This window comes from Paralichthys olivaceus, chromosome 2, assembly GCF_024713975.1.
Source record: "Paralichthys olivaceus isolate ysfri-2021 chromosome 2, ASM2471397v2, whole genome shotgun sequence".
In the NCBI taxonomy this organism is placed as follows: Eukaryota; Metazoa; Chordata; class Actinopteri; order Pleuronectiformes; family Paralichthyidae; genus Paralichthys; species Paralichthys olivaceus.
This window is the reverse complement of record NC_091094.1, coordinates 23599950-23618090: the sequence shown is the minus strand read 5'-3', so window position 1 is coordinate 23618090 and position 18141 is coordinate 23599950. Positions and strand designations below refer to the sequence as shown.

Below are 18141 nucleotides of genomic sequence, written 5' to 3'. Positions count from 1 at the left end.
GAAAAGACACATGCTACCTGATAGCACTGACTCTACTTGACTAAATGTAAGGTAGCCTTGGAGTGAGGTAGGATAAAGACTTCCACATTTGTCATAGTGGATAATGGAGAATCATTTCTCTGACTAATTAGATTGAATTTAATATGGTAGATTGTATCATCTTGATGCAATCAAAACACATGTTGCACCAAGCCTTTATAGCCCAGGCGGCACTAAGAATACTCGTCCCTCTGAATACTCCATGTTACACTGGTTTTATGTCTAATCTGGGAGTAGAGTTTTAGTGAGCTTTCAGCTGCCCTGCAGGGATACATGAGGAGAAGCCTACATTATTTCACTGGTAATAAGATGACATGCTGACTAAGATGTACAAATTGGGTTACAGTTTCATTATCCATGCATAACCACACAGCAGATGTGACAGTATTTTTTCATCAGAGAACAAAAAGAAAAACTTGGAGAGCACTTTAATTGCTGTTAAAAGACGATGGGAGACAGGTCTTTTCTCACCCTTACCTTGGCAGCAGGTCTTTACAACACCAGGAAACAGCAAGACTTCGATGAAATTCTTCACTGTCAGCCGATGATTCACAGCATTTGTTCAAGACTGCAGGGTATAATTAAATTTCTCTAATGTATGAAGCATTGACTCGTATCAATCATACACTTAAGTAATGTATATTTGTCCTGGATGGCTGCATAAACGTGATATATGGGGGTTGATGGAAAAAAATCCTGTTGGCTGTTCACTTGATTACAGTTGAAACAATAAGAAACCTAAGTTAATATGTACATGCAGCGTTGGAAAGAGTACTGGAAGTAACTGTACTCAAACAAAGTGCTGTTACTTAAAATAAACTTTACTTGAGTGGAATTTAAATTAGTTGTATTATAATGTACAGAGTTAGTCAGGTAAACTCTGTATAAATTACTGGGTTCAACTTTTTAAAGGTTAAATATTGTATGCTGATAATAATGATGTATGATAAAAGTATTGAATTAAATCACATATTTAGGCTCCAGACCTGTGTTGGTATTTCAGTGCATGCTGTCTATCTGTCATGTGCTCACCACTGCAGGGGTCTACAGACTACAGTAGCAATAATAAACTACAAATAAATCAAATAGCCTGCCATTTCAGGTGCAGCCAAAAAAACTAAACACTAACTTGCTCGAGATCGCAGTATTTGTTACAGTCATTTGTTGCAAGCAGCTTTCTAAACCTTAAGCACGTCCTCCACAGTCTGATTTTAGTGCACCTGAATGGTGCTGCACGCCTCACCGATGGTAGAAGTGATGGTCGAGATCCCAGCTGAAGGATCAAGAATAAACAGAATAAGAACAAGAATAAATGCAACTCTCCCCTGTGTCATTATGTGAAAAAGGCTGTAAATGCTTGAGCTCAAGTTTGAAAAGTAAAATATGTTGAGTTAGTAAGAAGTGAGCTTGACCCGCTCCTCATCTCTGTGTAAAAATTACATCAGCTTTTATTAGGAAGCTGAATCTCAACTGATCTGTTGAATTGTGGGTAATGAAGACTCACGGATTTTGACATGGAAAAGAAATCAGTGAATCATAAAATTATTTCAGTTTTTCTGCTTGATCAATTTTGACGTTTTTATCTATTGTGAGTCTGAAAAAGTTAAAGCAGTGCAATAAATGAATAGAGTTTTCTCTATTCGAGTTAATAACAGCTTGAAATGTTTGCATACCTGACTGAGACTGCCCGCCTCATCGCTGTACTTTAACTTTTTTTGTTGTTGAAGATATTTAAAGCTATTTCCAGCTGTCAGAGCAGTTTTGGGAAAACCCAGTGAGGAGGTCATCGTCGTGGCTCAGTGGAGTGAAAGACTAAAAAGGTCAGGGAGAGAGTCAGCAGTGAAATCCCGGCAATGAGTCACATTCTCCCAGCATCACAGCAGAGCCCGCGTGCCCCGAAGACAACACGATGTACCAAAAATATACCGACCTGCATCTGCGTTGCACGAGAACACGTGTGGGCGAGTGACTTCCTCCCTGCAGCCGAGGAGCCTCTGCAATTACACCGTGAGACGTCGGCACGCTGGTAACCAGGCGAGGCCAGCTGTCAGGAACGAGCAGGCATGTTGTGATGCTAATGGTTATGGATGCATCGAAGGGCAGACGGTGTGTGGAGGAGCTCAGGGTTGTATGGCGGATCAGAGTGACATGAGGGCGCCGCACCTCAGGAAAAACTCAGTCACTCAAGTGAACACAGAGACGCTGCAGTTGGGTGTGAACGAGGCCAACGTCAATGAATCCAGCTGCTGTTAGCTGGATCGATAACCTGCCAATCATGAGGGAGGAAGGGATTGAGGTTTGAGGAAGTCTCACTACAAGGCAGGTGGGACAAAAACAGCTGATCAAAATGAATCTATATATTTGTGAAGTGCTTTTCAGAAATCCATGAATGTCACAAAAACTGTTTTATTTCAATGATATGAAACATTGGTGGTAAAATGTCAGAATCAAAGCACACAAATGCGTCTTTTAGATTCTTTGGCTGTTTCCGAAATCACTCACTATAAAGTGAGTTCCCATCATTAAGGTCAAACTGCTGTTTCAAAGCATCCTTCAAACTAAAGGATTATAATTTTCGGCACAGAAATATAAAATCAACAGTTTTGTCATTTATTTGTTTGCTAAAATATAAAGGTAGTGAAATTTAAATAAAAAAATAAGGGAATCAGCCCAAGTACCATACACATTCATATTTAAGTGTTAAACCACCCTAACGATATTAAAAAAAGGCACTACTCCATATTATTGGAGTTATCTTAGCTTTAGGGAAAGTCTGCATTACAACCTGGAGGCGCAGGGTTTTCTGAGGCCAGGAGAGTTTGATGAAAAATGCTATTCAACACATGACCTCAGTTTTCTTATAAATAGCGACAGCCTGACAAGCTGGAAATTACTACACTAACACAAAAATACCAATGTCGGTTTTAATTTATCAGCCAATTTGTTGAAATCCCAGGTGCAACCCTCACTTTTTCAGAACTCAAACATTCTAAATGTGTCCTTCACCCACCATTTAAAATCCACAGCTGAATGCAACAAGCACACACTCATTCTCAGGTGCAAGGAAGAAAACCAGAGTAGCTACAGAAGGCAGCAGATTTAAATTACACGATGATAACTGAGAGCAGGAGTTTTCATATATAGACATAAAGCGTGATGCATTCAAGAGAGAAGATAAATCAAACACAGAGCTCTTGTTCAAAACAGATGATAGAGTCCAAAACAACTCTTCATCCATTTCTTTTTTTATTTGCTAAGAAATACAAATGATGAAAACACCCTTTCCAAAGCACCAGATTGTTAACATTCGTCCCAGCGTCCATAATCGTAGAAAAATGAGACCTGGAAGGTGAAACGACCCATTTCTCAACACAACTGACCCATGAGATGAATAAGACGAATAAGAAATAGCAAAATACCCTTTTTAAAAGTGAGGTTTAACACGTTTTTCAACAACACAAAGAAGTCTGAGAGATTATGAACTATACAACGTTCATAAAAAAAAACATAAGGGAAAAGGGGAATGGGGTTTTACATATTTACAAAGGTGACATTGTCCTGATAAAAAATATACTGAGATCTGTGTCTGTGTGGAACTGATGTGACAAGAAACCAGGTAGGTTTCAGAAGTCAACAAAATTGACTCAATTCAGCTGACAAAATAGGTTATGTTGCGTTTCAGTCATCAGATCTGCAGAAGGCAAACAACCTGCAGACACGTGTGTTGGAATATAATTAAAAAAATATACAAATAAATAGTCAAAATGACATTCAGGTACAACAGTGGATGAAAACAGGTTGATATAAGCGTATATATATAGCGATAAATTAGACATGACACTTATTGGTCACATTGGAATGAATGTCACCTACAGTCCATGCAGAGGTGTAAATTAAAACAATGAAGCCCAGTAGGTGACGAAAGCAATAATGTTTTATCAGTCACAACCTGTTTAGGCAAACATTGAGTAAGAAATAAACTCCATAGCGAGCTTATTTAAAAATCCAATGTAAATAGACTGGTTGGTAAACTGCCACGTGTAAAAAGTGTGGCCTCAGCCTGCAGTGCCAGTCTGCGTGTGCACAGCAGTGTGTACATTCTGGATCGGGGGACCAGTGTGTGTTCGGGGGTTCAGATGACACAGTATGGCTCCATGGGAGTCTGTGTTCCCAGGCAGCAGGGGAAACAGGCCCTGAGCCGCACCCGGAGCTCCTTGTTGAACAGGAAGCTGATGATGGGGTTCGCTCCAGCCTGGGCGAAGCTCATCCACACCGCGGCGCTCAGGTACAGCTGCGGCACCGGAGCCCCCCGCCCGAATATCCTCAGGTAGCAGGCGCTGATGTACGGAGCCCACAGGACGAGGAAGGTCAGCGTGATCATGTAGAACATCTTCCCGAGGCGCTTCTCCATCTTAAACTCGTCCAGCACCAGCAGCCGCCTGTTCCCGGGGTGAGACGCCTGCCGGATGCCGACCAGCGTCGGCGGGGTGGGACCGCGGCCAAAGCCGGCGATCCAGTTGGCGGCGGCCTGCCCGGTGGCTCCGGGGCCGTGGAAGGTCCAGTTCTGACTGATGGCCGGAACCAGCTGGGCCGGCTTCATTTTGCGGTGGTCGTACACGAAGCACAGCATCTTGACGTAAACCACATGAGTCGTGCCCACGATGACCGCCAGCATGAGCATGAAGCCCAGCGTGTCGTTCGCCTTCACGTAGCGGTGCTCGAAGATGCACTGCTCCTCCTCGCGGATGAACTTGTAGGTGCCCACGTCGAACACCGGCGGGAACGCCATGGCCACGGAGAGGGTCCACACCATGCAGATCACCGCCACGCACGTACACAGGTTCATCCGCTTGGAGTAGAAGCGGTGGTGGGCGATCGCCATGTACCGGGTGACGCTGACGCAGAAGAGCAGGAAGGCGACGTGGAAGCAGAAGAGCACCGACATGAAGGCGACGATCTTGCAGCTGAGCGCGGTGTACGGCCACACGGAGCCGCCGCTGATCGAGGCCATCACGAAGGGGAAGCACACGGCGGAGCGGAGCACGTCCGCCAGGCACAGGTCCAGGAGGAAGTAGTAGGGAGCCTTGTGCAGGGAGCTGTCCTTCAGCAGCAGCAGCGACAGGGACGCGTTGCCCAGCAGGCTGATGGCCATGATCAGACCCAGGGAGGCCAGCTTGACCGCAGGGGCCGCGGACGCATAGTTCTGGAAGGACGGGCTGCTCTCCCCAAACTCACTTGTGTTTGCCATCTGTGCAGCCTGGGTGCTGTTGTGTATTCCCACATGCATTCATCCACCAGCGGTACTATCCTGCCAGGGCTGAATGGAAACACAACACGATCCAGAGAAACCAGTCAGGGGGAAAATCCTCTCAGACGCATCGGATCACATCAGTCTCGATGAGGTGCGCTCATCCCCTTTGAAAAGAAACAAACAAAATAAATCATTTAATGTTTCTTCTTCCTCTTCTTCCTGTCCTTCATCTCACAAGAGTCTGAAACCATCGCTGTGTGACGCTGCTCGCTCTGCAGGACGGGAGCAGCCTGGTCCAGGTTCACGCACCATCTCTGGAGCAGCAGACATGACAACACATCTCACTTTGCACCGATGGCGGAGCTGTGCCGTTCGTCTTGAGGAGCACCAACGCAGACAGTGAGGTGCTGGCGCATGGCGCAAATTACGCGCCGGCAGCCTCGGCGACGACGGCCACGCTCAGCCTCGGCTCCGGGCTGTGGAGCCCGCAGAGCCAAACGTTTGGTCGGAAGCTCGCTGAGGGTCTGTGGGGTGGATATCACATGGCACAGCAGCGTCTGCAGCCCAGGATGCGACGCACGTTCCCCTGCATGTAGAATGAGCAGGCCTGGGATCAGCCGGGGGGTGGGGGGTGGGGGGGCAGTCTGCTACAATTATAGGAAGTCTGTCTGTCTCCATGCACTGATCACATGCAAACACTTTAACACTGCACTGTATTTAATATAGGCCATTCTAAGATCATTATGAGACAAAAGAGTGAGACACAATCTTCTTCATATGTAATTGGTATATCTTTATAGTACAAGGTTTGTATTACATATATGTTTTTGGTATTATTTGAATTGATTAAATTTTTTTAATTTAAAGTTTCTATTTTATTGCCAGCCCTATCCTTGGATAAATTAAGTTTATCTTATCGTGTCTCATCTTAACTCATCTCATCTCACCACATTCAAGCTTCAAATATATTAACTGTCATTATACTCACGTACAATGAGTATATATATAATGTGAACATATAGAAAACATATACATATGTAAATACAAACATAAAAACAACAGTTATAGCAGCAATAACATTTGATGAACGTAAATAACTATACAGACAATAAAATTGGTATATTTAAAATAATGTTTTTGATCTTTATTATTGAAAGACAAACATTTTGGTACACACAGAAAACAGGATATAATAACTATCATACTACTATGTTAACACCTCTTCAGTGGAATTAGTGAATTAAAAGGCCTACAAAGACAAAAGGGAGTAAACATGATCAAATTAAAGTTAATATACCCTGCTGTTGGAACTCTAGGTGGTTATTATGCCTAAGATGAAGTGTGCTATGTGAAGATACATGTGAAGATGAATGAATGAATGATAATAATAAGGATTTCTTGCTCGCTCGTACTCGTGTGTGAGATGATTTCGTTGTTCTGATCTTACATTTTGAATTGAAACCTTGATCACACACTTCATGTTCATGTTGTTCATGATTGGACTCCAAAGGAAGTGGCTCTTTTTAGATAAGGCTGTTGTAAAATAAGATGACACACTTACAAACCGACCATAGCAAACAACTGATCGATAAAGCAATTTAAAAATATGATTAAGTCCTCAATAAGAAAAGGTTTCGCGATGAGTCGCTCAAACCTTATGCAGTAGTTTTTTTTTTACAAAAGGGGGAAATTGGATGTTGTATTGACGGATGCAACACTTTTACTCATCAGACGGTTGCAGCTCACTGATGTGAGACAACGACAGGAATGACACAGTTAGAGCTAACAGTGTGGGTTCAGCTGAGGTGACGGGTTGCATTATGCAGCAGGAGACTGTCTGCAGAGAGCAGACAGAGTGGTGTCTGAGACGGATCAGCAGAGGTTGGTCTGGAAGTTGGTCTGACAAAGACTGTAGATGAGGACCTTCACAGAAATGACAGTGGATTTGACAAGCAGGGAAAGAGGAGAGATTCACCGTTGTCTCAAAAACTAGACTAGAACACAACAACTCAGCATAAACAACATCCACTCTTAAATAATCCAGAGGATGTCATATCATTATGTTAAAGACCTCTTACTCTCAGCAGGACTTTAAATCACAGTTTCCATCATGTGACAAGGCTGCGCCTTCTGCTGCTGCTGCAGTGGTTCACCAGCACCCCCTGGAGGCTGCTGCATGTAGCATCATGAGCACAGACAAAAACCTACAAAACTGTCTCAGAGACAAATATGGGCCTTTTGGGAGAATTGATATCCATATATGGGCCAGAATGACGCACGAACTGAGCCACTTATATAGTTCCAACTTTCCTTTCAAAGTGTGGTCTGGTTTTCATATATGACCCTGTGATCACCCTGTCAGCTGATCAAGACCAGAGCAATAATCAAAGATGAGCTGGAGGCTGAAACAGTGTTGATCCTAATGAAACCAGTGGATCATACAACTGTCACATGTAGGTACAAGTTGGTCCAGTGCAACATTGATGTTAGACACATATTCTATGTATTTGGGGTTTTATGGTGTGACAGTGTTGATGTTTAAGAGTAGTAATGATGTGTTGATTGATTTTTCTATTCTATTGTTATAGCTTTGCTGATATATAGATTAAGATTTTTATTAGTAACCTTTGAAACCTTCTTGTTAATTATAATATAGAAAAATAAACACAACACTATGGAATCTTCTAATTATAAGTTTAAGTCTGTGCATTGTAATGCCTATTAATACTTTTATAATTTTCATACAGACAGAACTGCAGAAGGGGGATTTTCCAACTGTCTTGTGCTTGAGAAGTATGGAACAGCAACCAGAAGATAGTGTAATGAGAAGATGCCTCACTCTATGATCCATCCCCATTCAACATCTATAACCTACCAGAGGCCCTGGCTCCTGACTGGTTAGGCTGTTCTCTCGTGATGGGGGAAGAAGAGACAAAAGAAACTTGATTCAAATTCACTTCATACTTGTACTTTTCCAATCTGAGTGTCCTGTTCCCCTCCTCTCCCTCGTGGCTAACATCTCCACATGTCATTTCTCCTGCAGATTGTGTTCTAGCAGTACTGACCTTTCTCCTTCAACTACATTGAACAACAAAACACAAAAATGTACAAGAGATATTCACCACCTTGTCCTATATTCTTGTGGAGAACCAGATCAACTTTTACTGTATGAATACATTGCTGCACATTTTGGTGACAAGTGGCCTGTGGCAAATAAAGCACCAAAAAAATGTGGACAAAAATTGGAAATAGTATGAAGGATAATGATGATGAAATGATGCTCTGACTCAGAATTAGTACTCAAATGTAAAATCTGAACTTGTTTGCAGCTCAGTGTATCAACACACACCACTAAACACAGAATGCTAGATAACCAACAACAGGCAACAAAACCTAAAAGAGCAGCTGTGAATTTCTGCATATAACTGACTTGGAAAACAAATAGACAATATCTATATTAGGCATAGTGGATGTTTATTAACATTAGACAGACTATTCCCAGGGAAATAAAGACATGTGAGTGCTGCGGACAAATGAAGTGAAAAAGACAAACGTTTGAAATGGTTCCCATATTTAGTATTATACATACATTTTTTGTATGTATGTATGTATGTATGTGTATGTGTATGTATGTGTATGTGTATGTATGTGTGTGTATGTAGGTATATATACATGTATATATACCTACATACAGGCAGTAGCCCAGTCCATAGTGACTTGGCTTGGGAACCGGAGGGTGGCCGGTTCAAGTCCAGCATGAACGGAAGTTGGAGAGGTGCCAGTTCACGACGTGGGCACTGCCGAGGTGCCCTTGAGCAAGGCACCGAACCCCCCAATTGCTCCCCAGTCGCCTTCATGGATGCCCACTGTTCCGTGTGTAGTCACTGTGTGGATTCTGTTCCATGTGTGCTCCGTTCACACAGATGGGTTAAATACAGAGGTCAAATTTCCCCATGTTTGCATGTTGCATCCTGTGTGTGGGACCATAAAGAGGAATCTTAATGTGTGTATATGTATGTATATATGTATGCATGTATATGTGTAAAACACATGATATCAGGTATCTTTCTGCCTCTTCAACATGTTGATGTTTATTTCCGGTTCAGTGATTTCTGCTCCCCCACATTCAGTCAGAGTGAGACCTCTGCTCCTCCTCTTCCTCTCTGTGGTCTGGACCAACCGCTGCGCCTCTCCACGGTGACGCCGTGACGTCATCGGTCGGCAGGCGGAAGAGCGGTGTGTTTGTGTTTGTGGGATAAAATCACACCGGCGGCGGAGCGTCTTCTCCAGCGGATCGTTCCCGGGGCCGTGGGAACCTCAGCTCGGTGCCTGCACTAATGGCGGTTCCTGGGGGGGAGGCGGGTGTTCACATGGACGGAGCGGAGCCGAGCGGACAGACGGTTTCCTCTCACAGCAACATAGACATCGACGAGGAAGAGTTGGAGAAAATCACAAAGAAACACCGAGAGGACGCGACGCTGCCGCTGCACTCACCCTGGACCTTCTGGCTGGACAGGTACGACCATTGTCCCCCAGCTCTGCGGGCTGTGCGAGCTCAGAGGCCGGGGGCAGCTGCAGGGGAGCGGGGGACACGTTAGCTCACAACAGGCCTCCTGGAGCTAATGTAGCGGGACACTGTGCGTTTAACAGCCTCCTGTTTATTGCTGAGGCTGACACAGCAGGAAAGTTATTGCACTGTGGTTATACAAGGATGTGTCAGCTGGGTCACAGAGAGGGAGATGTTGACCAGGTCAACACTCAGGTGTTCAGCCACGTGAAGTCTCAGCAGGGGAGTTATTCCAGTTTGGAGAGAGTCAGCCTCTCGTCCTGGACCTGATCACTGACATGTAAACACTGGGTGTTGCGTCTGCCTCCTCTTCTCTTCTGTGAGCTCTCAGGATCCATTTGTTTAATATGTACAACCAGTTATTTAAGTGATTATCCAAGTCAACAGTGCCACTGATAATAAATCCGATCTAGGTGTATTGAACACTAGTCTAGCACTAGGACATTTGCCACTGGTGTTTTTTATGTAGGAATTATGAACATTTAAAAGTGCATGTTAACTTACTTACCTTATGCACCACATAATCAATATAAATATGATATAATATAACACCAATCAAAACACAGCAAATTTCAGGACATTCATAAAACAATATGCAATAATAGGCTAATATAATATGTATGAATTCAACAATATTTAAAACAATACTTCATGCAGGGCATAGTTACACAGAGTAAACAAATCAAAACATGTGGACTGAGGTGGGATTTGAAGGTGAGGAGTAAGTCAGTGTCAGGGAAGGACAAGTAGAAAAACCGTTGCAAATAAACCCTTTAATGGTCTGGGTATTTGAGAATTAATTCTGAATGGGTAATCAGTCTTTAGTCTATGCTCTGTATATATGTGTGCAGTACACTTGTGTCCTCTGTATCGCCTGTTGGCTGAATAAGTCTTCTCTTGTCATTCTAGGTCATTGCCGGGCACGACGGCTGCAGAATGTGAATCCAACCTGAAGAAGATCTACACAGTACAAACTGTTCAGGTGAGATGTGGCGTCGGCTTACAGAGCTTGATCATCAGAGGAGCAAACAGAGCAAGTGCATGACTCGGCAAAGTGTCAGACTCACCTGAGGGATTAATGTGAGGAGGAATAAGCAGTTCTTTGTTAGTTCAAGCTACAGTCAACACAAATGGTGGAAAGGTCAAACCATTTAATCATCACATCATGGAACACTGAGATATTTCATCAGTGTTTTCTAGTGACTGCTGAGTCACAAATCTGTGTGTTACAGTGCATATATTACTGCTTATTGACCGGATGCTCTGATGGCTGCAGGAAATGTTAAGAGAAAGTTGTTCCCTTGGGTTTAATGCAGACTTTCAGTTTGCAAACTAAAGTAAACTGAGCAGAAGATGTGTCCCATCTAATTCCAAAACAAAAGTAGTGAAACCTGCTATGTGTAAATTAACCAACAGATGTTTTAATAGAAGGATGAAGATAAAACAGCATTTGTGATGGAGCTCTGAATAGCTCTGACAAGTTTGTGTTAAATTTAAAATGTGCTGTTTAGTGTCTTATAATTCAAAAAAGACAGAAAGAAATTTTTGTGTTGTGTTTTAAAAAATATTCTAGAGACTGATTTGTCATTATTAAATTACTTTAACTGCCAAATATCTGTATCAGCATCAGTTGGCTTTATGTGTTCGTTCTTGTGTTTACAGATGTTCTGGAGTGTATACAACAACATCCCTTCGGTCACAGCCCTGCCTTTGAGATGTAGCTATCACTTAATGCGCGGCGAACGGAGGCCACTGTGGTGAGATTGTTATTATTGTAATATTATTAGAATATTATGTTTCCTTTCACTGGAATGAAATAACTGGAGATAGACTCTGTGTCTGCTCCACATGCTGTTTCAGGGCAGTAATGGTTGGAAGAGGGAGCTTGTTTCTTTTGTGAGCTCCTCAGGAGGCGTGAGGAGGCTCAACATGTTATCAGTTAGCCCCCTAATGATGCGTGTTGAGTGTGGCTGGCAGCTCATGTTCTGTGGTGTATGACTTTGTCTGTGCAGCATACAGAAGGCGCTATTCCATTTTGTTGAAGCATCTTTCTGTGATTGTTTCTTTGGCTGAGCCAACTGTACCTGGAGGCCGTGAAGTCCCCAGCAACAAGTGCTTCAAATGTCTAGTAGTTAGTAGTAATACCGTTTGTGTGAGTGATGCTTTGTTGGGACAGCAGAGCCTCAGTACTGTTGCCATCATGTGGTGCTTCGGTCATGTGTTTTTAGTGTCCCCCCTTGCAAAACCTCTGTGTCTCACCACTGCAACATTGGCTGTAGCGGGAGACCCTGATATCACAAAGTCCAAGAAGAATCGCCTACTTGGTTCATCAAAAACTTGGGCTCAGTCGATGTATTACATTTCTGGAATCTGTATCATGGACCACAGAAACTGGTTGTTTATCAAGTCGCACGAATTATGCCCATAATGATTTTGGTCTTTTCATTGCTGAGGATCAACAGCTTCTGATTTGTGGCTGAGTCTGAACTCTTCCCTTACTCCTTTTAGCTGCATGCCTTTGCTAGCATCGTGGACATGGGCATGTTCAGCAGAGTGATGACCTTCTGATGAAGTTAGATTTGTTTTGCAGGAGGCTTGAGAGACCCTCAGCTGCATGTTGTCCCCACTTTCTCACCCTATTTCACGCTTTAACTCTGTCCTTTCAAAAAAAGGCTCGATGAGATATTTTAAAAAGCTTTTCTGAAAGTTTACATAGTTGCCAGTGCTTAGTTTGTTCTTAGAGGTATTACAAATTGGGAGCAAGGTCATGTTGTGTGTGTGTGTCCTTGCCACTACTAGCACAACATGAACTATCGTGCGGCACATGAGTGTAAATTTCCCCGGCACAGACTGGGATTATCTGAGAATGAACAGTCGGCTGATCTAAGTATCACTGCAGTGTTTAAAGTAAGATCTGTAATGTAAAGCTGATCTGTTTCTTTCTTCTTCTTTTTTTCTACCAGGGAAGAAGAAAGCAATGCAAAAGGAGGAGTATGGAAGATGAAAATACCAAAAGAAAGCACTGTAGGTGCTTAACACTTACTGTAAAATGACATTATATATGACTGAGTGTTTCATTTAGTCTTGCTTCTTGTTTCAGTCGGCAGTTTGGAAAGAACTGCTACTTGCAACTATTGGGGAGCAGTTTGCAGATTACTGTGCCTCAGGTAACACTCCTTTGCTTTTCTAAATATAGCTTTTGTGTTAATGTAATATTTATCTGCTGTTAACATTGCTGCCTTTTGTCCTCCTCGTGTTTCACAGATGATGAGGTTGTTGGTGTCAGTGTCAGTGTGCGAGATCGGGAAGATGTCGTACAAGTCTGGAATAAAGATGCGTGTCTTGCAAACGAAGCAAATATCTTGGGAAAAGTCCACGAACTCCTCCCGAACACATCTTTTAAAGCTGTTTTTTATAAGTGTAAGTATGCACGTCTCTTTCACTTTTATTTACTCTACCTGTGGATTCAGAAACGGAAATGAGTTTAAGCTTTGCAGATGCCTTGTCAGAAGCCATTGACTGTCATGATATACGTGTGTAGCCAAACATTCCACTATGCCCAATGAAAAGAGATCGTTTCAACCAGAGCATGTAAGAATTTCAGAGCAGGATTTACAGTGGGGGTGGGGAACCTCTGGGCCTGTGAGACTATCCGATCTGGCACATAATAAAATTTATTTTATGTAAATTTATACAGAAAGTTCTAATGAAGCAAATCATTTATTCCTGTTAAAGAAAAAAAAAATGACACAAAACAATATGCTAACATTTCCTCAAGGGGGCTCCCTTCTGGCTGTGTCCCTGTCAGGTCACACTGAAGGTGGATGAATAACGCACATAGCTGTTACTTGTCATGGCTCACGGCGACTGTCAGGAAAATAAAACTAGATGTGAAATGTCGCACTTTTCCGAGAGAAAATGTTTTTTTAGTAAAAGAGAAGCCAGTGTTTGTGGGGACACAGTGATGAAATAGGACAATCTCACGTCATTACAGACCGTGTTACATAGGAACGTTTTGTGGTGAGCGAGCAAATAGCTAAGAAGCTAAAAACAACTTGCATTATGGGCAAATACTGTATTTTCCTACTCTGCATGAAGCCTGAACGTGCTGGTGAGTTTGAAAAGCTCCTTCAGACATTTGGAGAGGGATCAGGACATGAAAAATAAACAAAAGGAACTGAGAATATTTGTTTTAATGCGGAACCAGCCTGACAACCAACAACACAAATAATTCAACTGCAAAGCAACTCGAAATGCTGAGGAGTTTTAGAAAAGGTGCACAGGAGTTGACATCTTTGTTTGGAATGACCTGCTGCTGTTAGCAGCTCGTTTCAAAAAGAACGAGGACCCTTTATCACTGGTCAGAAAACCCTCTAACATCTGGCATTGGTCCACAATGTGAAAAGATACACACAGCATTTACTCCTGAGTCAAATGACTCTGCAGTAGACGCAGATTTTAACCGCCTCTGATCGGCACTTATGGAAGCAACACCCGAATCAACTAATTCGGCCCGGCAGCAAAGTGAAAGAGTTACTCAGTTTCAGTACGTTCGTGACATCAAACATTACCAGAGAATAAAAACAAAGGCAAACTCCTCAACTGGCATGGGAAAGAAGTCAATTGCCTTTTAGCGAGTTTACCTGCGTTTAAAGACACCTGTGTGTTCCTTCCAACTTTGGAGTAAAAGAGGTATGAGTGACCCAAACATGAAAAACCCGTCTTGCCATAGAGAGGCAGTTGTTGGGTGAAGTGGCCCTTGACAGGAAAAAAGGTTCCCAACCCCTGATTTGAAGAGTTTACATGGCTGTAGGCCAATCAGGGCTTACTATTGTTGAAGAAAGGGCAGCAAGACAAACGTCATAATACTCCTTCATACCTGCTTCACAAATCACTGTCAAACAGGTTTGTCCTGTCACTGCCTGTTCAATATATGGTGCCAAAATAATACAAACTTTAACATGTAACTCTGTGTTGAGCATGAGGAATACACAGGGTTATCTTGAACTTTGCACCAGCCTCAGATTGTGTTTCCAACATCCAATCCACAAATTGTATCTGGTATATTCCACTCATAATTCTGCATACATTACTTTTCATAACACTTTCTGTGGCTCAGGTCAGAAATGTGTCCTGCATGTAAAATGATCTTTATTTATGCTGAACACATCAACGGTTTCACCATGAATCCCTCTGTCTTTTTCAGCTCACATGGAACATCATGCCTTTGAGGGAGGACGCTCAAGACGTTAGTGTGTCGCACTTTTTATTGTTTTTAAGCCTGAACTCTGTAACACTCATAAAGGCTCTGCCCACGACCTAATCTAGGATATTATTTTGCATTCAACAAGCAAATGTGATCAATATATTTTTATAACTTTTAACGACTGATGCCTTGTTTAATTTTCATGTGGGTCCTGAAGCTCTGAGCTCTTCAGTCAATGTGTAAATCTCCCCCAGAGGTCATTAGTTCGTGTTGGTTTTGACTCCCTCCTATACTGACCTGCACTGCCATGGTCCTGCTCTCTGCACAGGCTATGGACCTCACAACTAGGATCTGTTATAGAGGTAGCAGCTACATACCATAGTATGGTTTTAACTGTTCGGTATATCTCATCGTATTCAGTGCCAAAGCATTTTTTAGTGTCCCCAGCTGGAGTGTTCCACTTCTGAGGATTGCGTGATTGTCCCATACAGTTTTGTGAATCTTCAACAATTACGTCAAATTTAAATCAGGGTAAGAATGAATGCGAACGACTACCTATCCCAATCACAGTGTCCCTCAGTTACAAAGTCGTCACTTGGAATCAGAACATTTTCCAGCACAGATATGGCCCTGAGAAACTTAACTCTGCTTTCTTAAGAATTTTAGTTCACAGCTTTAGTTAAAGGGCAGAATCCATCGTGAAAGGTGCCTCTTTGAATGTTCCCAGCCACATCACGTCTGACATTTCTCTGAATACACGTGTTGAAAGCAGACCCTCTGCTCTCCATAATGGAGTCAGGCATCGTTCGATGTATTACTCTCAAGAGATACACATTTTTGCACATTTCGTTTTTTGCTCAAATGGTGCATCTTTTAGTACTTGTTGACACTTGTTTTCAAATCAAGTGTGCTTTTTAGTCTATTTTCTTGCATCCGTAGATCACAGAGGAAAAGCAGCATTATTATGTTTGTAAAGGAAGCGGCACTGATTCATGATATTCCCTTATATTAGACTATATGTCGATGTAATATGTTAAATTTTGTCAGAAAAAGAGTTTTGGCAATGGTCATTAAGTCAGAGCGGCATGTTTCTTTAGAGTAAAGTATGTAACACTGACCTCACATGATTGATCACGTCTTTTCTGATAAATATCAACTTTAACATAGAAAGTGCAAACGTGTATTTTTCACATATTTTTCCAGATCTCTTTGCAAATCTTTTTCTGAGACTTCATCCCCCAGTCTGAGTCACCTTCACTAACACAGTTGACACAAAGTTACTATAACTTTATTACAGCGGAGGCTCCAGTAAACTGTAAGCCTCTGTTGTTATTGTACATCACACAACTTTTATAGTTAAACTTTGGACTAGTTGATGAGTTGGTTATAATGGGACGACATTTCCTTTGTAAACAGGATTTTTGTAGAGACGAGGACAAAGTGAATAAAATGTAAATTAAAAGAAAAGTTCTTATCTGTGTTTTTTCTGTTAAAGACCAGTGTTTCCATTCTGGAATGAAGGGTATGTGGTAATACCTCAGTGCTTCAACATCTTTCACTTATGCCAAAGCCAGTTTTTGTACAGATTAGTTCCAGTCTCACATCACACCCTTTGTGCTGCATCTGTGTATTTATTGTGTAAGGTAAGAAAGGCAAAATGTAATGGTCAGGTAGCAATGGCTCTTAAGATTTAAGATGTGTTCTTATGTTTTCATCAGCATTTGTTTGTCTGTTGGTTAGCAGCATTACACAAAAGCTACAGTACAGATGACCACAATACTTGTATGGCTCAGGAAGAACACCAGATTTTGGTGCCGATTTTGACATTTTCACCAATTTTCCAGGGGATAGTTAATGGATATAGATGAAAAATCAGGCCTATGTAGGGGAATGATATCTGTGAGTGTGTACAATTTGTTTTATCTTGATTGAATTTAAGGGGAGTGTTGGACCTTAGCAGAGTTTTGCCACTCTAGCTTAAAACTGAATTTCCAGACTTTCTCTCAAACTCACAAAGTTTTGATTTACGGTGGATTCTCTCACACTGTTAATAGGTCTCTTTCTTACTGCAGACACTTTGACATGTAGGAGGAAAAACACAACAGATAACACCAGAGGGGACTCAGAGAGGGCATACCCCCACTGAGGCTAACACTGTATCGCTTCGTTTTAAAGAACCGTAAAAACCTGGATACACTTGTGTGGAACTGCAGTTGTTTTGTGTGATCCTACAAACAAACAAATAACCAACAGACAAACAGTAATGCAAATATTACCTGAATATGAAAGTAAATGCCAAGCATGAGCTACCATGGACATTGTCACCACAAAGCAGAAAGTGTAAACATCGGACGCAAAACACAAAATAAAAATTAGGAATAAAATATTCAACATGATTTAATCTTTGTCATGTTGCTATCAGACGGGATAACAACAAAGTAGAGCAAGGTGCTTCATTAGTGTTCAAACAGAAATACAGTACCCTTCAGAACATACCTCCACGGTTTCTTGAAAGTTTGATTAAAAAGTTCCTCTGTTTGGCACCAGAGAGCCTCCACATCCACAGTTTCACATGTCTCATTTTAGAGAGTTAGACTGAAGACTTGACGGCCCCTGGTTCAATTCTGACACTCGCAGCTTTGATATTTAGGGTAATTCATGAATAACCATTTGGGACCTTTCACTGTTGAGTTTCATACACATGTTCATGCTGTATGTGTGACTGTGGTAAATAAACAGAGCTCTACTGTACCCTTTGTCCAGACTGTATCTGAACAAATTCATGCTCATTACCCAAATCCACCAAGTGTGTAGAACTTCCTGCTCCTCCTTTTAGGTGCTTGTGGGTTTAAATAAGGTACACAAATTAAATCAGTTCTCTTGATATGACTCTTCGTTTTATCGTTTGATCTTTACATTAAATTAAGTAAAATAATAATCAGGCAAATAAAGTTAGACCAATAAAGCCAATAAAATAATTACTACAACATAACCCTTCTTTAAGGATTTATTGTGAGCAATACTTATATAAATATAACATATTATAGTGATGCAATCTATTGTTGCAACTTAAAAGAA

The 18141-nt window shown here is 42.0% G+C and overlaps 2 protein-coding genes across 2 annotated transcripts; one reads left to right on the top strand and one right to left on the bottom strand.

Moving 5' to 3' along the window:
• Nucleotides 1-3231: 3231 nt before the first annotated feature.
• gpr27 (G protein-coupled receptor 27) lies at nucleotides 3232-5473 on the bottom strand. Its single transcript, XM_020086410.2, has one exon. It carries the CDS (start codon nucleotides 5324-5326, stop codon nucleotides 4172-4174), a length of 1155 nt encoding a protein of 384 aa, XP_019941969.1. The 5' UTR covers nucleotides 5327-5473; the 3' UTR covers nucleotides 3232-4171.
• A 4024-nt stretch (nucleotides 5474-9497) lies between these two features.
• LOC109629399 (eukaryotic translation initiation factor 4E type 3-like) lies at nucleotides 9498-16530 on the top strand. Its single transcript, XM_020087128.2, has 7 exons — nucleotides 9498-9806; nucleotides 10767-10839; nucleotides 11520-11614; nucleotides 12821-12881; nucleotides 12958-13024; nucleotides 13122-13277; nucleotides 15064-16530. Exons 1-7 carry the CDS (start codon nucleotides 9628-9630, stop codon nucleotides 15108-15110), a joined length of 678 nt encoding a protein of 225 aa, XP_019942687.1. The 5' UTR covers nucleotides 9498-9627; the 3' UTR covers nucleotides 15111-16530.
• The last annotated feature ends 1611 nt before the right edge of the window (nucleotides 16531-18141 follow it).